The sequence below is a fragment of the Gymnoscopelus braueri genome (genome assembly GCF_963280865.1).
Source record: "Gymnoscopelus braueri genome assembly, chromosome: 21".
Lineage (NCBI taxonomy): Eukaryota > Metazoa > Chordata > Actinopteri > Myctophiformes > Myctophidae > Gymnoscopelus > Gymnoscopelus braueri.
In genome coordinates, this window is record NC_137623.1 from 1,709,228 (window position 1) to 1,731,727 (window position 22,500).

Consider the following 22,500-nt stretch of genomic DNA (forward strand, 5'->3'; position numbering starts at 1 on the left):
GGCATAACATCAACTGATAGACACAAATCATTCATTCACATTTAAATACTTTATGATGATGAGGATGGTTTTATGTCTTTATAAAAGATGTTTAAAGGTGATCAGAGATCTGTACATCAAACCTTTTTACCATTTTATTTGTCAATATTTATATGTTTGCACAACAATTATTATTATTACCAGTAGTGGGAAAAATGCTCAGATTTGTTTATTTTTTACTATAGTAGCAATACCACAAGTATTTATTCAAAATGTTACTTGAGTACAAGTACACATATTGATATATATCCACATATAGTACAATTGAAACAAATTATTAGTTGTAGATATGACATTTTAATCATTATTATTTTTTATTTATTTTTTATTATAATTATTTGTGTTTATGAGGAGGGGGGTCTAGTTTACAACCACATGAATAAACCATATTTCCACATGTATAGTTACAGATATATAATGGAATATTATGTCATAATATCATAATGATAATGTGTTCCTCATTGTTTCTCCCTCTTTCTATATATTTTTGTTTTTTCTATCATTGTCTTTCTCTCAGCTGGGACTCCATCACAGCCCTCCCTCTCTCTGCAGCAGACATGAGGAAGTCTTGGCATACAGACATCTCACAGTGGGACCGTGACCTCCGTGTCCGCAGGCTGTGAGTGTTCATCACACAGAAAGCAGAACCAATACAATGTGTTCTCACCATCTTCTAGACCCCAGACCAGCTGAACTATTATCACTTATTATATGATGAGTTGAATCTGATGTCTGACTCTGTCTCTTTCATTCTCTGTGTGTTTGTGAGCAGTGTAGAGGACATGTCAACAGGAGACCCAGCTGAGGACGTTAACCTGGAGACTGATGTTCAGAACATAGAGAGGAACATGTATGAGTCAGCTAACAGCAGGGTAAGAACCTAATATTCTCTCCATGACATTTATTTACATGTTCTAATGAATACATGAAATACAATGTATCGTGTAAGTCGGGCAGAAACCTCATATCTCCATGTTTGAAATTATTTTATTTATTTTTTCATACATTAATGCCCTATTTCATCATACAAGAGTGTCACTCAAAAGTAGGGAAAATAGCAGACATACAAGCTCACATGATGTGAAACGTTGTGAGCTTGTAGATCAGATTTATTAACCATTTAAACCCTATATACTTAAATCAAATGGGGTTAGGTCCCTCAGGGGTCTATTCTTGGTCCCTTACTTTTTCCCCTCTGCACCAAATCTCTTCACTAATACTAGCAGATCTACAAGCTCAGTGTGAGCTTGTAGATCTGCTATTTTCACAGAATATGGAAGCTATTAAGCTATATCTACACTAAACTGTTCAAGATGGAAGAAGTACTCAGATTTTTTACTTGAGTAAAAGTACAAAAGTATTGGCATAAAAATATACTTAAGTACTAAAAGTAAAAGTACTCATTATGCAAATGTACCGTTTCACAAGGTTCCAAATGTATAAAATCCTTTGAAAATAGCAGATCTACAAGCTCACAACACGTGGCTTTGCGATGCATGGTGAGCTTGTAGATCTGCTATTTTCAAATAGCCAAAGTATATAGGGCTGAAGTGATTTGTGTTTGTTTTGTAATAATAATCTAAATCTTCAAAGTAACAGTAATTAACATTTTCAAATAATTGTAGTGGAGTAAAAGTACAATATTTACATCTGAGATGTAGTGGAGTAGAAGTAAAAGTATAGATCATTGGAAATACTCCAGTAAAGTAAAAAAATACATCAAAATGGTAATTAAGTACAATACTTAAAAAGTAAATTTACTTTCCACCACTGCTTATACCTAGTGAGGCCCTAGTGAGTCTTTTATTTTGAAAATACAGGAAGTAAAAGTTAATTCCAAACAATGTTAAGGAACAGTCTGTTAACATCTTGATGTAGTTTTGACTCTCATTGTCTGTTGATGTGTGAAATACAGAGTGAATACTGGAGACTGATCAATGAGAAGAGGTCTGAGGCGCTGAGGGTGAAGAGTCTGATGAGTAGGGGTAAAGTTCAAGCCTCTGACAAAACACACACACACACACACACACACACTCACTCACTCACTCACTCACTCACTCACTCACTCACTCACTCACTCACTCACTCACTCACTCACTCACTCACTCACTCACTCACTCACTCACTCTGTCCCTAGGTCACTCACTCACTCACTCACTCACTCACTCACTCACTCACTCACTCACTCACTCACTCACTCACTCACTCACTCACTCACTCACTCACTCACTCTGTCCCTAGGTCACTCACTCACTCACTCACACTGTCACTCACTCACTCACTCACTCACTCACTCACTCACTCACTCTGTCACTCACTCACTCACTCACTCACTCACTCACTCACTCACTCACTCACTCTGTCACTCACTCACTCACTCACTCTGTCCCTAGGTCACTCACTCACTCACTCACTCACTCACTCACTCACTCACTCACTCACTCACTCACTCACTCACTCACTCACTCACTCACTCACTCACTCACTCACTCACTCTGTCCCTAGGTCACTCACTCACTCACTCACTCACTCACTCACTCACTCACTCTGTCCCTAGGTCACTCACTCACTCACTCACTCACTCACTCACTCACTCACTCACTCACTCACTCACTCACTCACTCACTCACTCACTCACTCCCTCTGTCCCTAGGTCTCTCTCTCACTCACTCACTAACTCACTCACTCACTCACTCACTCACTCACTCACTCACTCACTCACTCACTCACTTACTCTGTCCCTAGGTCACTCACTCACTCACTCACTCACTCACTCACTCTCTCCCTAGCTCGCTCACTCACTCACTCACTCACTCACTCACTTACTCTGTCCCTAGGTCACTCACTCACTCACTCACTCACTCACTCACTCACTCACTCACTCACTCACTCACTCACTCACTCTTTCCCTAGGTCACTCACTCACTCACTCACTCACTCACTCACTCACTCACTCACTCACTCACTCACTCACTCACTCACTCACTCTCTCCCTAGCTCGCTCACTCACTCACTCACTCACTCACTCACTCACTCACTCACTCTTTCCCTAGGTCACTCACTCACTCACTCACTCACTCACTCACTCACTCACTCACTCACTCACTCACTCTCTCACTCTCTCACTCTCTCCCTAGCTCGCTCACTCACTCACTCACTCACTCACTCACTCACTCACTCACTCACTCACTCACTCACTCTCTCCCTAGCTCGCTCACTCACTCACTCACTCACTCTCTCACTCACTCACTCACTCACTCACTCACTCACTCACTCACTCTGTCCCTGTAGGTCTTTATCTCAGCATGGACTCCATCACAGCCCTCCCTCTCTCTGCAGCAGACATGATGAAGTCTTGGCATAAAGACATCTCACAGAGCTACCGTGACCTCTGTGTCCGCAGACTGTGAGTGTTCATCACACAGAAAGCAGAACCAATACAATGTGTTCTCACCATCTTCTAGACCCCAGACCAGCTGAACTATTATCACTTATTATATGATGAGTTGAATCTGATGTCTGACTTTGTCTCTTTCATTCTCTGTGTGTTGGTGAGCAGTGTAAGGGACATGTCAACAGGAGACCCAGCTGAGGACGTTAACCTGGAGACTGATGTTCAGAACATAGAGAGGAACATGTATGAGTCAGCTAACAGCAGGGTAAGAACCTAATATTCTCTCCATGACATTTATTTACATGTTCTAATGAATACATGAAATACAATGTATCGTGTAAGTCGGGCAGAAACCTCATATCTCCATGTTTGAAATTATTTTATTTATTTTTTCATACATTAATGCCCTATTTCATCATACAAGAGTGTCACTCAAAAGTAGGGAAAATAGCAGACATACAAGCTCACATGATGTGAAACGTTGTGAGCTTGTAGATCAGATTTATTAACCATTTAAACCCTATATACTTAAATCAAATGGGGTTAGGTCCCTCAGGGGTCTATTCTTGGTCCCTTACTTTTTCCCCTCTGCACCAAATCTCTTCACTAATACTAGCAGATCTACAAGCTCAGTGTGAGCTTGTAGATCTGCTATTTTCACAGAATATGGAAGCTATTAAGCTATATCTACACTACATTAAACTGTTCAAGATGGAAGAAGTACTCAGATTTTTTACTTGAGTAAAAGTACAAAAGTATTGGCATAAAAATATACTTAAGTACTAAAAGTAAAAGTACTCATTATGCAAATGTACCGTTTCACAAGGTTCCAAATGTATAAAATCCTTTGAAAATAGCAGATCTACAAGCTCACAACACGTGGCTTTGCGATGCATGGTGAGCTTGTAGATCTGCTATTTTCAAATAGCCAAAGTATATAGGGCTGAAGTGATTTGTGTTTGTTTTGTAATAATAATCTAAATCTTCAAAGTAACAGTAATTAACATTTTCAAATAATTGTAGTGGAGTAAAAGTACAATATTTACATCTGAGATGTAGTGGAGTAGAAGTAAAAGTATAGATCATTGGAAATACTCCAGTAAAGTAAAAAAATACATCAAAATGGTAATTAAGTACAATACTTAAAAAGTAAATTTACTTTCCACCACTGCTTATACCTAGTGAGGCCCTAGTGAGTCTTTTATTTTGAAAATACAGGAAGTAAAAGTTAATTCCAAACAATGTTAAGGAACAGTCTGTTAACATCTTGATGTAGTTTTGACTCTCATTGTCTGTTGATGTGTGAAATACAGAGTGAATACTGGAGACTGATCAATGAGAAGAGGTCTGAGGCGCTGAGGGTGAAGAGTCTGATGAGTAGGGGTAAAGTTCAAGCCTCTGACAAACACACACACACACACACACACACACACACACACACACACACACACACACACACACACTCACTCACTCACTCACTCACTCACTCACTCACTCACTCACTCACTCACTCACTCACTCACTCACTCACTCACTCACTCACTCACTCTGTCCCTAGGTCACTCACTCACTCACTCACTCACTCACTCACTCACTCACTCACTCACTCACTCACTCACTCACTCACTCTGTCCCTAGGTCACTCACTCACTCACTCACTCACACTGTCACTCACTCACTCACTCACTCACTCACTCACTCACTCACTCACTCACTCACTCACTCACTCACTCACTCTGTCACTCACTCACTCACTCACTCACTCACTCACTCACTCTGTCACTCACTCACTCACTCACTCTGTCCCTAGGTCACTCACTCACTCACTCACTCACTCACTCACTCACTCACTCACTCACTCACTCACTCACTCACTCACTCACTCTGTCCCTAGGTCACTCACTCACTCACTCACTCACTCACTCACTTACTCTGTCCCTAGGTCACTCACTCACTCACTCACTCACTCACTCACTCACTCACTCACTCACTCACTCTCTCCCTAGCTCGCTCACTCACTCACTCACTCACTCACTTACTCTGTCCCTAGGTCACTCACTCACTCACTCACTCACTCACTCACTCACTCACTCACTCACTCACTCACTCTTTCCCTAGGTCACTCACTCACTCACTCACTCACTCACTCACTCACTCACTCACTCACTCTCTCCCTAGCTCGCTCACTCACTCACTCACTCACTCACTCACTCACTCTTTCCCTAGGTCACTCACTCACTCACTCACTCACTCACTCACTCACTCACTCACTCTCTCACTCTCTCACTCTCTCCCTAGCTCGCTCACTCACTCACTCACTCACTCACTCACTCACTCACTCTCTCCCTAGCTCGCTCACTCACTCACTCACTCACTCACTCACTCACTCACTCACTCACTCACTCACTCACTCACTCACTCACTCACTCACTCTGTCCCTGTAGGTCTTTATCTCAGCATGGACTCCATCACAGCCCTCGCTCTCTCTGCAGCAGACATGATGAAGTCTTGGCATAAAGACATCTCACAGAGCTACCGTGACCTCTGTGTCCGCAGACTGTGAGTGTTCATCACACAGAAAGCAGAACCAATACAATGTGTTCTCACCATCTTCTAGACCCCAGACCAGCTGAACTATTATCACTTATTATATGATGAGTTGAATCTGATGTCTGACTTTGTCTCTTTCATTCTCTGTGTGTTGGTGAGCAGTGTAAGGGACATGTCAACAGGAGACCCAGCTAAGGTCTTTAATGACCTGGTGACTGATGCTCAGAACATAGAGAGGAACATATATGAGTCAGCTAACAGCTTTGTAAGAACCTAATATTCTCTCCATGACATTTATTTACATGTTCTAATGAATACATGAACTACAACGTATCGTGTAAGTCGGGCAGAAACCTCATATCTCCATGTTTTAAATTATTGCATTTATTTTTTCATACATTAATGCCCTATTTCATCATACAGAGTGTCACTCAAAAGTAGGGAAAATAGCAGACATACAAGCTCACATGATGTGAAACGTTGTGAGCTTGTACATCAGATGTATTAACCATTTAAACCCTATATACTTAAATTGAATGGGGTTAGGTCCCTCAGGGGTCTATTCTTGGTCCCTTACTTTTTCCCCTCTACACTAAATCTCTTCACTAATACTAGCAGATCTACAAGCTCAGTGTGAGCTTGTAGATCAGAATACAGAATATGGAAGCTATTAAGCTATATCTACACTACATTAAACTGTTCAAGATGGAAGAAGACTCAGATTTTTTACTTGAGTAAAAGTACAAAAGTATTGGCATAAAAATATACTTAAGTACTAAAAGTAAAAGTACTCATTATGCAAATGTCCCGTTTCACAAGGTTCCAAATGTTAAAATCCTTTGAAAATAGCAGATCTACAAGCTCACAACACGTGGCTTTGCGATGCATGGTGAGCTTGTATATCTGCTATTTTCAAATAGCCAAAGTATATAGGGCTGAAGTGATTTGTGTTTGTTTTGTAATAATAATCTAAATCTTCAAAGTAACTAGTAATTAACATTTTCAAATAATTGTAGTGGAGTAAAAGTACAATATTTACATCTGAGATGTAGTGGAGTAGAAGTAAAAGCATAGAACATTGGAAATACTCCAGTAAAGTAAAAAAAATACATCAAAAAGGTACTTAAGTACAATACTTAAAAAGTAAATTTACTTTACACCCCTGCCTATACCTAGTGAGGCCCTGATCTATCTGGTCTTTTATTTTGAAAATACAGGAAAGTAAAAGTTAATTCCAAACAATGTAAAGGAACAGTCTGTTAACATCTTGATGTAGTTTTGACTCTCATTGTCTGTTGATGTGTGAAATACAGGGTGAATACTGTAGACTGATCAATGAGAAGGGCTCTGAGCTGAGGAAGAAGAGTCTGATGAGTAGGGGTAAAGTTCAAGCCTCTGACAAAACACACACACACACACACACACACACACACACACACACACTCACTCACTCACTCACTCACTCACTCACTCTGTCCATAGGTCTCTCTCTCCCTCCCTCCCTCCCTCCCTCATCCCTCTCTCTCTCTCTCTCTTTCTCTCTCTCTCTCTCTCTCTCTTTGTTGTTGACTGGGTTCCCCCAGGGGTCTGTACTTGGTCCCCTCCTTTTCCCCTTCTACTTAAAATGTCGTAGCTGATCTTCATGCTCACAACGTGATGCGTTGTGATCTTGTACATCAGCTATTTTAGCCAGATGTTCTTGGTCACTTAACTAACATGTTCACACTGTGTCCATTTAACTCTTACTTCATACTGGAGGGGGAGGACAAAAGAACAAAATGGCCGCTGTGTGAATGTGGTTAATTGAGTGTACAGTGATATTTATGTACAGTCATGAAACAATGTATCAGACCTCATGTCTTCTATACTCATCATGTGTAATGAATGTTTGTTTGTGGTTCTTCTGTAGAGATGAAACAGTCTGGTCAGATGGAGATGAAGTCCATGGATCAGACATCATTACCTTCTGTTCCTCTTGGTGCTCCAATGAACCAGGTCAGTTTTACTACAGTCAGAAACATGTCATGTCATGTCATGTCAAACATGTCATGGAGTGATAACTATTTTAATTAAGTCTTTATGCGTTTAAAATTCAAAGCATTAATTAAATAACCCGAAGCCTGTTTCACATAACCTAGATCAGTGGTTTTCAACCAGTGGTCTGGGGACCACCTGTGGTCCTTGAGGGGGTTCCAGTTGGTCCCCAGCTAAATGATGGAGAGTTGGTAACCAAATGGACCCTTATAGATCTGTAACTCTTGAGAGCGTAAAAAGAAACCAAATGGACCCTTAAGGGTACATTTGGTTTCATTTTACTCATGAGTTAAATTATTGTTGAACATATGACTGCATCACTTAATTTCCAAGAAGTCTACACAATTAGATAATGTAGAAGAATTCTAGGCTCAACTAGAATGTACTATTTGAACCCTCTGAAAGGCTCTAGGACCTTATAGTGTGATATTACATTTCATCCTCCAACATACAACACAGATTGTGAGCCCTGTTCACCTCTTTTGTAAATGTAAGGCATTTTATTTGTAGAGCACATTTTCAACAACAAATTGTGTTTCCTTGATGTTCTGTGTAAAGCACATTGAATTGCCATTCAATGTGCTTTACACAGAACATCAAGGAAACACAATTACAATATTATAAAATTACATTAGGAGATTTTTAAAGATTTTTTGAAACAAAAGTAAAACATTTAGAGATACAGTTAAAGCGCAGAGGAGGAAAGAAAATAGAGGAAAAAAAGTAATTATAACCACTCTCAATCTCTCCCTCTATCTATCCATCCATCCATCCATCCATCCATCCATTCATCCATCCATCCATCCATCCATCCATCCCACAGCTGTCTCAGAAACATTCTGTGATGACAGACAGACAGCTGTACACTCCAGCGATGCTCGGCAACAGATCGTATTATCAGTCCAGCATCCCACCCAGCATCCCACCCAGCATCCCACTCCGCCCCTTCAGCCCCTTCCTGCACCACACAGCTACCACGCTGCCTCCTGTAAGTTGCCCCTCTGCTGCTGTTGGTTTTGGTGTTAAATGTTGTTTGTTGTTAATGTTATATCTCGTACTGCACAATCACTTGTTGCGTCTCCAGATAGAATGCATCATTGCACCTTCCTCGGTCACACATTAATCATGTCACCAAGATTGCTTTCTTTCATCTTAGAAATATTGCGAATATTAGAGACTATCTGTCGTTAGACGATGCAAAAACGCTGATCCACGCTTTTGTTTTCTCTCGGCTTGATTACTGCAACGCACTCTACTCTGGCCTGCCAAAGAAAACAACTGACAGATTACAACTTCTTCAAAATGCGGCAGCCAGAATTTTAACTAAAACTAGGATGAGAGAACATATCACTCCAGTTCTAGCTTCACTACACTGGCTCCCGGTTGTTTTTAGGATTGATTTTAAAATTATTTTAATAGTTTATAAAGCTCTAAATGGTCTGGCACCTTCCTACCTCTATGACTGCCTAGAGAGATATGTTCCAAACCGGGCCCTCAGGTCTTCAAGTGCTGACCTGCTCGAGGTGCCTACAATGACATATAAAAAATACGGTGAAGCAGCATTCTGCTTTTACGGACCGACAGTGTGGAATAAACTCCCATTACACTTAAGACAGGCAGCCTCTGTCGATAGCTTTAAAGCACAGCTCAAGACCTATTTCTTCACTCTTGCTTTTAGCTGATTCTTTGGTTGATTTTTAATTCCTTACTGTATTGCCTATTTTAATTTAGTTTTATGCTTTTGCTTTTATTTTATTTTATTTAATTTTTGTTTGCTTTATTGTTAAATTGGTTGTAACTGTAATTGTATTCTTGCTCTGTAAAGCACTTTGAGCTGCATTTCATGTCATGAAAGGTGCTATACAAATAAAGTTTATTATTATTATTATTATTATTATTAAGTAAAAGTATCAATACTGCAATGTAAGTAAAAAAAAATCAAAATATACTTGAGTAAAAGTACAAAAGTATTTGTATCAAAATGTTCTTAAAATACCGAAAGTAGAAAGTACTCATTATGTAGAATGTCCCGTTTCACAGGTTTTGTAAGTAATGTATAAAAATCTTTTGAAAATAGCAGAAAATAGCATCACAAGTCTTCGTGAGGCATTGTGAGCTTGTAGATTGGCTATTTTCAAATGGCCGACATGTATAGGGCTGGTTAATGTATGTTTTGTAATAATACTCAAAATCCACAGTACAAAGTAACTAGTAACTAAAGTTGTCAAATAATTGTAGTGGAGTAAAAGTATAATATTTGCCTCTGAGGTGTAGCGGAGTAGAAGTAAGAATACTGAAAATATGATTGTTTTTGGTGCACGTAAACACGTGAATTAATTACATTTCTCCATTGTGTGTGTCCCAGATGACCTGGGGGTGTGCAGGAAGCTGCAGGGGTGTCGGACCAGCAGACTCATAGAGAGAGAGAGTTATGACACGCTTTGATCTCGCCGCAAAGCGGGCCACTATGGGCTGTAGTTCCAAACATTAGAAATACATGTATACCATTGAGATAGACAGAGCATTTCCACATTCCATTCTTACAATGGGAGTCAACGCTAATGTTGTCACTCTCATTATAGATCACACTGGGACCGGGGGGGAAAGTGGGACAGAGTTTATGAATAGAAAACAGTCTTAAGTAATGTTAAAAAAAAAGTTTTTGATGAATCTAACATGTTAAAAATGGAGTTTGAAGTTATAATGGGTTTGTATAGGAAGGGGGCGTGTCTGATAAAATGAATATCAAATATCTTCAACTACAAACAACTTTATTTTCCTTTCGGAACTTCGTTTGTGCAGTGGTTAAAAATCTAAATACTGAATCAAGCAACTTAAAAACTGTCTGGGGGGTTCACAAAAGCCTGAGTAGACGAAAAAATTACCCAAAGTTTTTTTGAAAGTGAAATATCTCTTTAAGGTCTAATATTTCTAATAAACAAAACCTTTATATCCAATCATTTCTAATATTAATATTTTTTTTACATTTTGGACAACATTTTACATTGAGGTTGACCATTCTTCCTTAGTGCCCACTTTTGTTGTATCCTTATATCGATGCTTAATTGTAAATAAGAGTGAAAAGTGTTACAGGCAGAACAGCAGGGACCCCCCTGAAATATTTGCGATGAGGGCCCCCCCCAAAAAAAAAGAAAAAGAGAAGGAACATTCATAGGGGGTCCCACAGTGAATCCTTGTCCCAGGGCCCAGAATGTGGTGCTACACCCTTGGCCGTGGACACACATTCATATTCATAAGCCAGGATGCACTGAGTAGTCTTTTCTTAAATCCTGGATGACTTCATTCTGCTTTAGTGAAATGGCCCCCCTGTGTAGTCCTCATTCTACAATCATAATCAGATGAAATCTCTAACATGTTCTTGTGCTGTGTGGTCTACAGATGGACATGGGAGCAGGGAGGATGGGTCAGCCCAACGTTACCCAGTTACAGAACCAGTACCTCCATCCAGGCCAGTTTCCTGGGTCCAGTTCAGGTCTTGTTTCCAGTGTTATTGGCATTAACCAGCCAGGAGCACAGGGAGGCATGACTCATGTAAGAACCAGAAAGAGACGCTCAGATAGAATGGCCATGTGTCATGGTGGCTTCCTCGGTCTGTGTAGCTTCTCGGCTCTTTGCTCTCAGACTGTTGTTACCCATAACTGTACAAACTCACACTTTATCCTGTTGGAAACCCACTATGATGACATGTGACATCTTGTTTATTCCAGCTTTGAATATACTTGTGTTGTGTGCTACCAGAATGTACTATTTGAACCCTCTGAAAGGACCTTATAGTGTGATATTACATTTCATCCTCCATCATACAACACAGACTGTGAGCCCTGTTCACCTCCTTTGTAAATGTAAGGCAAGACATTTTATGTGTAAAGCACATGTTCAACAACAAGGCAATTCAATGTGCTTTACACAGAACATCAAGGAAAGGAAACACAATTATACAATGACATTAGGATCCATAAAACAAAATAAGTAAAAATGTATAGATACAGTTACAGTGCAGAGGAGAACAGAAAGGAGAGAAAAAAGTATTAATAACCACTTTCAATCTCCTTCTCTCCATCCATCCATCCATCTATCCATCCATCCATCCATCCATCCATCATCCATCCATCCATCCATCCACAGCTGTCTCAGAAACATTCTATGATGACAGACAGACAGCTGTACCCTTCAGCATCGCAGTACCAGCCCAGCATCCTACCCAGGATGTATATACAGTACGTACGTACGCACGCACGCACACACACACACACACACACACACATTACATTACATTACATTACAGTCATTTAGCAGACGCTTTTATCCAAAGCGACTTACAATAAGTGCATTCAACATAGGTAGGGAACGAAACTACTAATCACTAGAAGTCTTAAAGGGGAAGACCACTCATTTTCAACATTGAACTATGTCTTTAATACACCTTAAAACTGTTAATAAGAAAAATAAGAAAAAAGTCCCCACCCCCTCTATGTTGCCTAGAACTGGATACTTGATTGAGGTCATGTGATCAGTGACATACGCAGGGTGTACTTTTGGCTCCGCCCCCTCAGCCAAAAGTACACCCTGCATATGTCACTGATCACATGACCTCAATCAATTATCCAGTTCTAGGCAACAGAGAGGGGGGGGGACTTTTTTCTTATTGATTAAAATGAGTGGTCTTCCCCTTAAGTGCTCCACTGCCAAATACATAAATACATAAATTAATTGGAGGGTTCCTGATATGAAAAGGTTTGAGAACCACTGTTCCATGGTGTATTCTTGGTAGCATATCAAACAAAAATATCTTTAAAAAATAATTTACCTGATAGAGCTACAACTGACCCATTGTTGCTGTACATTCTTAGCAGCATTTAAAATTAAAACAGCACCTTGTGAAAAGTAAAAGATAAATGTGCTGCTATGATATCTAACTGATGGCGTCTTAGCAACATAGTAGGGCTTTCACGACAAGTGATTTTTACTAGTTGACAAATTTGACCCACTGGTAGTCGACTAGTCGAGGTTTACCTATTATGTAATAATAAAGACGCTCTGGGGCGCGGCATTTCGCGGCAGCTAGGTTGCCATGACAACGGATATACACAAACAAACATGTGTTGAGAACATTACACTGCAACAAAGAACAGCATTTTAGCTGCTACAATAAGGAATGGAAACTGGACCAAAATGACTATCTGCCGTGTCTCTCGTTAAACAAAGTACACAATAAATCCAGCTGTTGGTCAATAACTAGCCCCGAAACATGACTCTCATATCATGAAAAAACCTCAACCTGATTTTTGTACTTTCTCCATTTACAGCCCGTACATCTACAGAACTGTTTTTCTGATTTTATGTTTTGTGTGAGGACCAGGCCCGGCGCCACGGGGGGGCCTGAGGGGGCATCGCTTGCATGCTGCGCGACTGGTGTGCCCCCCCACAATTTTCAACTGCCCCCTCAGTCATTTCATCCTGGCGCCTGGCCTGGTGAGGACTGAGGATGAAAATTAGCATCTTTGCTAAATCCCGTGTATTTACGTCCATGTGAAGTCCATTAATATGCTCTGTCCTGTCCAAATAAACAAATAAAGTAAAAGTACATAAACGTTCAGATTTGAAATTTGAAGTGCTGCTGACCCCATGCCCATGGATGTTACAATTCACTTCGGGTGGGTATAAGTACCCGTTTCTTCCGTATAGTTTAATAAAAAGCATTTTAATCCGATCGGCAGCCATTTTCTCATAGAGTTACAATGTATTAGAGTGCAATACACCTCCCAACCGATAGGGTCTTGTAGTTAAAAGCATGGAGAAAATTTGGAGACAATGGCCACCAATCGATTTAAAATGTTTTTTTATTATTGAACAATACGGAAGATACGGGTACTTATGCAAGCCAGAGTAGAATTGTAACATCCGTGGTCATGGGGTCAGCACTTTATATTTGAAATCTGAACGTTTATGTAGATGTACGGGCTGTAAATGGAGAAAGTGCAAACACCAGGTTGAAGTTCAGCCATGACGCTCGTGAGGGACGAGCGCCGTCTGATTTATGTCTAGTTAATAACAAGGCTACGTCTTTTTATCCAAGACTCTTTTGCCATCCCGGTCAAAATTAACTGGAAAACCAAATGGCTCCACACACAAGATCTGTTTGAATGTGGAGGGACTTCTATTTCTGGTCTCTCTGTGGCATTAGCCATTATTGCAACAGGTTAGTGTCTTGCCTTTTTTTCTCTAGTTGAGCGCAGATCCATTGAGACAACTTTCTTTCAACGAGTAAGGTTAAACACAGAACGCATCGTCCGAAGTTGATGAAATATATATATGTATCGTTCGTATCGTGTACGGAACCGAGACCCTCGTATCGAATGGTTCAATACGAATACATATATTGTTGCAGGCTTAATATATATATGTATATATAATCATTATTATTATTTATTTTTAATTATAATTATTTGTGTGTTGGAAGAGGCGGGGGGTTTAGATTACAACGCATACAAAAATAACTGCCATATTTCCACAAGTACAGTTACAGTGTCACAACCCGGCCCGTGGGCCATGACAAATGGAGGAGGACACATGGCAGTGCTTAAAAGTAACAATGATTTATTTAACAAAAGAACTAAAATAATGCTTTACAAAAGGAATGAGGTGTGTAGTTCAGTAATCAGTAGTGTCAGCAATGTATGGATGTGTGTTCAATGTAATGTGGGGTGTTGTAAAGTGTGTGAACTTAATCATAGGACAAATAAACAGAAGGGTGCTGTCATCTGGTAGAGGACAACTCGAATGGCTGGCAGCCACTCTTTTATAGGGCTGCAGGGAGCACTGGCCAGGTGCTCCCAATGCACCTAATTAGGAACCCCAGGTTGGCCACGCCTACAGGAGATCTGTGGGAGAGATACACAGAGGAGTACACCATATACCACACAGGCCCTGCAAGCCAGGCCAAGGGGCCGTGACACCCTCCCCCTTCAACATGAGGGCCCATAAGGGACCGAGAGAGTGTAACTACACCAATTTAAGTATACTAAATTGAAATTTAAATCAATCAAGACAACCAAAAATGTACATCAAAAATTAAACAAAAATATTTGTGAATTTAACACCACTTGCCTCCAAATTATTACGGTTCAACCAATCCTGTCCACAACCAACACACCCAGCCCTCCCCTCAGCAACCAAGATTACCATGGATTCCTGGAGCATCTAAGAGGAGAGGAACAGGAGGCAGGAGCAGACAGAACAGGAGGACCAGTAGATGGGACAAAAAAAAACAGGTCACATATTGCCTAAATTTAAGGCACCCTGGAAAGGGCATTTTCTACAACATTCTCTACCCCTTTAATGTATTTAACTACGAGCCAATACGACTGCAGCATTAGGGACAGTGAATTATCTTCTGATTGGGACTTTGCAATTAATTCAAAAGGTTAGTGGATTATGGACACTGACCACCACAGGCACAGCCCCAGACACTACATAGACTTGAACTTAAACTTAAACTTTCTTGAAAAGAAAGTAACTGGTTTGTCAATGCCTAAGTCCTCTGGTTGTAATAAACCCCCACCAGCACCCACGTGACTAGTATCCACCTGCAGAGTGAATGTACGGTCAAGACGTGGCACTGCAAGGACAGGAGCAGTACACAACACAGATTTGATACATTCAAATGCCTTTTGACATTTGTCAGACCAAATGAATACAATGGAACATACAATTGAACACATAATTACAGTGAGAAGATTTACCACACCGGACTTAGAGCGAGGGAGTGGTCCCACACAGTTAAGATCAGATATGGAAAACCTTGGTTCTGAACCTAACTTTTCGTTCTTTCCTAACTCACAATCATTTGCCTCAGACTGTGCGTGCGTCATAGCGTGTGTCACTGCACAAGCTGTGAACACTTCAGGAAATTCAGTTTCACTTTCGTCAGGTTGACTTCTTACCAACGGCACCGAATCTACCACTAAAGGTGGTGGTACATCCGCCCACACACGTGCACCAGCCAAACCATTACCCAGAATCACATTCACCCCTGCCACGGGTAAAGCGGGACGCACAGCAACGCCGGTCAGACCCTGGAAGAAATCGGAATACAGCATGACGTTGTGAACAGGAACATGGAGGACAGTTAAACCCATCCCCAAAACAGGAATAGAGGACCCTGTAGTACTCTCGCTAGTAAAGGGTAACACTGACGCTTCAATAAATGTATCAAACGCTGCTGTGTCACGCAGTATTTTTACTGGCACCTTGATGTTACTTCCTACAAGTGACACAAATCCTTCACTGACAAACGGCCTGTAGGATTCATCAACCTCAAGACTTTGACATGACCCTTTAACCTGTACCTCCCCCAAGCTTAGCGCAGGCACAGCCATAGCCGCACCTTTTGCAGGGTAAGCGGTAGACTTAGTCTTTGCTTTTAGAGCGTAGCAGTCATTTTTCCAATGCCCTTCTTTATGACAATTACATATCTTCTCCTCCTCCTCACGCGTGCCATATTCAACTTTTGCCTCTGGTGCCACCGCCATGCCTGAACTACCAGGAAAGTCCATGTTGACACATGCACCATCACCACCATCATTACCAGCACACTGCTGGCCAAAGGAGCGCCGCTCCCCATAAGGGCGCTTGTGTGTCAACACATGTTCATCTGCCAAAGCAGCCGCTTTTGCAGCAGTGTCAACTTTCCGATCACTGATGTAGTTGGCAATATGTTCAGGCAAAGTGTTTTTGAATTGTTCAAGGACTATAAGGTCACATAACCCATCAAAGTCCTTAACATCCAAGGCGGCACACCAGCGGCCAAAGTAACATGACAAATCGCGTGCAAACTCTAGATGAGTCTTGTTTTCAGTTTTCCGCCATGTGCGAAAACGTTTGCGATAGGCTTCTGGAACCAGTTCAAAGGCTTTTAATACTGCTGCCTTAACAACAGGATACTTCTGACTGTCAGCAGGGCTTAGACATGAATAGGCCTCCTGCGCCCTGCCCGTTAATACACATTGCAGCATTAACGTGCGGGCAGACTCTGGCCATTTACGCACCTCGGCTACTCGTTCAAACATGGAAAAGAAGGTTTCAGGGTTCTTTTCACAACTTGGGCACTAAGCGCAAATTCTTGAAAATATCAGTCTTGAGCCTGAGACCCCGAGGCCGCTGACCTACTACTGGACATCCCAGCCTCCTCAGCTGTGAGTTTACCTTCCTTTATCAGTTCAAGTTTGGTCCGCTCAATTTCTAGTCTAGACTGCTCTACTTTCAACCTCTCCACTTGTAACTCCTTCTCCAACTGAGTCTCTGACCTCCGCCTCTCTTGCTCTGTTTGCAGCATGAGCAACTCTTTCTGTTGTTCAAATGTGAAAAACTGACTAGTGGGCTGCTTAGACTGACTAACTATTTCAGCTGACTTTTCCTCAGTTTCAGGAGACTCTATTAGAATCCCCATGTCCTTCAAGTTAGCTTTTAAAGTTGACTTTACTGTCTCCTTTAACATTTTGTCAGTGATTTCTAGTTGATAGTAATCTGCTACCCTAATAGTCCATGAGCCAGACAAGATTTCATTATCGAAAGAGTGGGCAAAACCAAACCTATATTAAATTGTTCATAGGGTCAATACGAGTAAATAAATATATGATAACCTTTCCACAGGAGCAGCTTTTTCATGGTTATCACACATTTTGTTATTTTCCCCATACGTACATGACAGGTGAAAAAATTACAAAATTTAAAAAAGAGTTATCATGAAACTTCCTGAGTTGATTACTTACATGAAGACAATGATTTATCGTATTACAAGTTTTCTGAAATTGTATATTTAAATATGCAAATTAGGCATTTAGTCCATGAGCCAGAGCCCCAAAATGGAGCCAGATATTGATTATTCCCTCGTTAAAAACCTTTGACTCCAACATCTTAACAAAATTAAATAAGTATGTTGACTCTGGCTTTGTCCAAAGTTCCAATGTTGATTCTGGAAAGTTATGCAAATTTGGGCATATTTTCCTAATGCCTAATTTGCATATTTAAATATACAATTTCAGAAAACTTGTAATACGATAAATCATTGTCTTCATGTAAGTAATCAACTCAGGAAGTTTCATTATGATAACTATTTTTTTAATTTTTTCACCTGTCATGTACGTATGGGGAAAATAACAAAATGTGTGATAACCATGAAAAAGCTGCTCCTGTGGAAAGGTTATCATATATTTATTTACTCGTATTGACCCTATGAACAATTTAATATAGGTTTGGTTTTGCCCACTCTTTCGATAATCATTGCTCAATTTTGGGGCTCTGGCTCATGGACTATAAGCAGCTGCTCCCTAGTAAAACTATCTAAAGTTTTCTCAGATGGGGTCTTCACAAAATCCTCTAGACCTGCCCTAATTACCACACTAGTAGTGGCAACTAACTGACAGCACAAAACAAAAATAAATAATTGTATTTAACCAAAATAAACCAATTACCTAAATTGTTAACCAAAACAAATTGTTACTCAAACTGTTAATTAAATTACCAAAACAAATTGCTATTCAAACAAATTGTTAATCAAATTATTGCTCAAATTATTCAAAACCAATTGTTATTCAAAACAAATTTATACTCAAATTACCCAAACACTACCATGCACCTCCTCAGTAATGCTGTGACTTAAGTTGCCAAAATAGGCTTCAAACAATACAGGAATTTACTTTACCTGTTCAGAGTCACAGCCAACTTGAGTATTTTACTAAAAGCGGCACGAGCCCCCAATTTGTCACAACCCGGCCCGTGGGCCATGACAAATGGAGGAGGACACATGGCAGTGCTTAAAAGTAACAATGATTTATTTAACAAAGGAACTAAAATAATGCTTTACAAAAGGAATGAGGTGTGTAGTTCAGTAATCAGTAGTGTCAGAATCAGAATCAGTTTTATTGTCACATCACAGGTTTACAAGGTAAAAAAGTGGGTGAAATTCTTTTTTGTACATCGTTCCCATCGCAACGTTAGTTTCCATAGAAAGAAGAGGGGGGGGGGGGGAGAAGAAGAGGGTGGGGGGCAGGTGGGAAGGAGATCAAAACAAGAGAGCAACAGAAGGCCAGACAAGTTATCTACATATTTACAAATTACCTGAAATAATAAAAAAACAAAAAAAAAACTAAACTAAGGTGCCTGAGCATAGCAGCAATGTATTGTATACTGTGCATGTTATACTTATACTGTGCATGATAGACAATGGACGTTAAGGTGCTTAGAGGAAAAGGAGCACAATAAAAAAAGACCCAAAAAAGTCAGTGCGTTATACAAGGGATTAAGGTGCAAAAGGTCAGTGCGTGTCCACCTAGAGTGGACTGACCCTAGTATAATCCGCATGTAGCTCCATGAGGGAGTGCAACAAAAAGTCATTTGTACCTGGTGTAGTCCACAGGTGTGTCCGAGGGGGGGCTAAAGTCCAAGTCATTGTCCCTGGTGTCAGCAATGTATGGATGTGTGTTCAATGTAATGTGGGGTGTTGTAAAGTGTGTGAACTTAATCATAGGACAAATAAACAGAAGGGTGCTGTCATCTGGTAAGGGACAACTCAAATGGCTGGCAGCCACTTTTTTATAGGGCTGCAGGGAGCACTGGCCAGGTGCTCCCAATGCACCTAATTAGGAACCCCAGGTTGGCCACGCCTACAGGAGATCTGTGGGAGAGATACACAGAGGAGTACACCATATACCACACAGGCCCTGCAAGCCAGGCCAAGGGGCCGTGACACAGATATATCATAGAATATTATGACATAATATCATAATACTAATAATAATAATATGTTCCTCATTGTTCCTCCCTCCTCTTTCTATGTCGCTTTGTCATTGTCTTTCTTTCAGCTGGGACTCCATCACAGCCCTCCCTCTCTCTGCAGCAGACATGAGGAAGTCTTGGCATGAAGACTTCCCACAGGGGGACCGTGACTACTACGTCAGCTGGCTGTAAGTGTTCATCACACAGAAAGCAGAACCAATACAATGTGTTCTCACCATCTTCTAGACCCCAGACCAGCTGAACTATTATCACTTATTATATGATGAGTTGAATCTGATGTCTGACTTTGTCTCTTTCATTCTCTATGTGTTTGTGAGCAGTGTAGAGTACATGTCAACAGGAGACCCAGCTGAGGACATTAAGGATCTGGTGACTGATGCTCAGAACATAGAGAGGAACATATATGAGTCAGCTTACAGCGAGGTAATAACCTAATATTATCTCCATGACATTTATTTACATGTTCTAATGAATACATGAACTACAATGTAGCGTGTAAGATTTAATTGTTTATCATTCAGTGACATAAAAAAACAAAACAATAAACAAAAATGTATCCAAAATAGGGATGCCAGGTAACCAAATGAACCCTAGCGTCCTTATTCTGAGGTGAACGTTCAAAGAAAATAACCGATCTACAAGCTTACAATACATCACAATGCAACCTGTATGTGAGCTTTTATATCAGCTATTTTAGGCAAACAGATTTGGTGTTGAGAGAATAAAGCATCAGACCTAGTACAGATCCCTGGGGGACCCCGTTAGACTATGTATAAAGTTAATGTGGTTATCGTTGTCGGGCAGAAACCTCATATCTCCATGTTTAAAATGATTGTATTTATTTTTTCATACATTAATGCCCTATTTCATCATACAAGAGTGTCACTCAAAAGTAGGGAAAATAGCAGACATACAAGCTCACATGATGTGATACGTTGTGAGCTTGTAGATCAGATTCATTAACCGTTTAAACCCTACTTAAATGGAACTCTGTTAGGTCCCTCAGGGGTCTATTCTTGGTCCCTTACTTTTTCCCCTCTACACCAAATCTCTTCTAGCAGATCTACAAGCTCATTGTGAGCTTGTAGAGCTGCTATTTTCACAGAATAGGCAAGCTAGGGTTCATAAGGTTAACAGTGTTCCACTTACATTAAACTGTTCACTTATACCCAGTGATGGAAGAAGTACTCACATTTTTACTTGAGTAAAAGTACAACAGTATTGGCATAGAAATATACTTAAGTACTAAAAGTAAAAGTACTCATTATGCAAATGTCCCATTTCGCAAGGTTCCAAATGTATAAAATCCTTTGAAAATAGCAGCTCTACAAGCTCATAACGCGTGGCGCGTGTTTGTTTTGTAATAATCTAAATCTTCAAAGTTACTTGTAATTAACATTTTCAAATAATTGTAGTGGAGTAAAAGTACAATATTTACATCTGAGATGTAGTGGAGTAGAAGTAAAAGCATAGAACATTGGAAATACTCCAGTAAAGTAAAAAAAATACATAAAAATGGTACTTAAGTACAGTACCTTGAGTACATTTACTTTCCACCACTGCTTATACCTAGTGAGGCCCTAGTGAGTCTTTTATTTTGGAAATACAGGAAGTAAAAGTTAAATCCAAACAATGTAAAGGAACAGTCTGTTAACATGTTGATGTAGTTTTGACTCTCATTGTCTGTTGATGTGTGAAATACAGGAGGAATACTGGAAACTGAGGGGTGAGAAGAGGTCTGAGCTGAGGAAGAAGAGTCTGATGAGTAGGGGTAAGGTTCTAGCCACTGACTCACTCACTCACTAACTCACTCTGTCCCTAGGACTCTCTCTCTCGCTGTGTGAATGTGGTTAATTGAGTTTACAGTGATATTTATGTACCGTCATAAAACAATGTATCAGCAATTATAACCTATAACTCTCAATCTCTCCCTCTATCCATCCATCCATCCATCCATCCATCCATCCATCCCACAACTGTCTCAGAAACATTCTGTGATGACAGACAGACACCTGTACACTCCAGCATCGCAGTACCAGTCCAGCATCCCACCCAGCATCCCACCCAGCATCCCACCCCAGTTCAGTATCGCCCCTTCCCCCCCTTCCTGCACCACACAGCTACCACGCTGCCTCCGGTAAGTTGCCCCTCTGCTGCTGTTGGTTTTGGTGTTATTGTTGTTAATGTTATATCTCGTACTGCACACTCATTTGTTGCGGCTACTTTTACTCCAACATACAGGTGAAGATGGAGATGGAGAGGGAGGTGAAGATGGAGGTGAAGATGGAGGTGAAGAAGCAGGAAGAGGAGGATGAGGAGGAGGGGGAAGTGGGAGGAGATGTGAAGATGGAAGTGGAAGCAGAGGTGAGATAGTCTCCTGTCATTCCAACTGTGCCTTGTTCCCCTTTGGTTGCAAACTTAATCATTTATAACAGACATGCACATTAACTATGCATGTTACAAACCAGCCATCATAGGGTTAATTATTAAAGGGATAGTTAACCCCCAAAAATATTTGCTATGGATTACTCACTCCATGGAGACTTGAATTCATGGATATGCATTAGTTTTTGTCTCATTCCTAAGACAATAATTTGATGGTAGGAGACACAAAGAGTCTCCTTTGTATCTCCTACCGGAACCGCTGCCTACCGGTCCGCTGGTCG

At 40.6% G+C, this 22,500-nt stretch overlaps 1 protein-coding gene across 1 annotated transcript in view; it reads left to right on the plus strand.

Annotated features, from left to right (window-relative positions):
• Positions 1–22,500, plus strand: part of LOC308077337 (uncharacterized protein) — a 396,397-nt gene that overhangs the window by 2,308 nt on the left and 371,589 nt on the right. The window contains exons 4-15 of the mRNA XM_080417984.1: positions 557–658; positions 812–911; positions 1,955–2,024; positions 3,331–3,445; positions 3,599–3,698; positions 4,747–4,816; positions 5,878–5,992; positions 6,146–6,248; positions 7,297–7,363; positions 7,893–7,978; positions 8,841–9,005; positions 11,417–11,569. Of these exons, the coding sequence (XP_080274110.1) occupies positions 557–658; positions 812–911; positions 1,955–2,024; positions 3,331–3,445; positions 3,599–3,698; positions 4,747–4,816; positions 5,878–5,992; positions 6,146–6,248; positions 7,297–7,363; positions 7,893–7,978; positions 8,841–9,005; positions 11,417–11,569 (1,246 nt within the window). The remainder of the gene's footprint in view (positions 1–556; positions 659–811; positions 912–1,954; positions 2,025–3,330; positions 3,446–3,598; positions 3,699–4,746; positions 4,817–5,877; positions 5,993–6,145; positions 6,249–7,296; positions 7,364–7,892; positions 7,979–8,840; positions 9,006–11,416; positions 11,570–22,500) is intronic.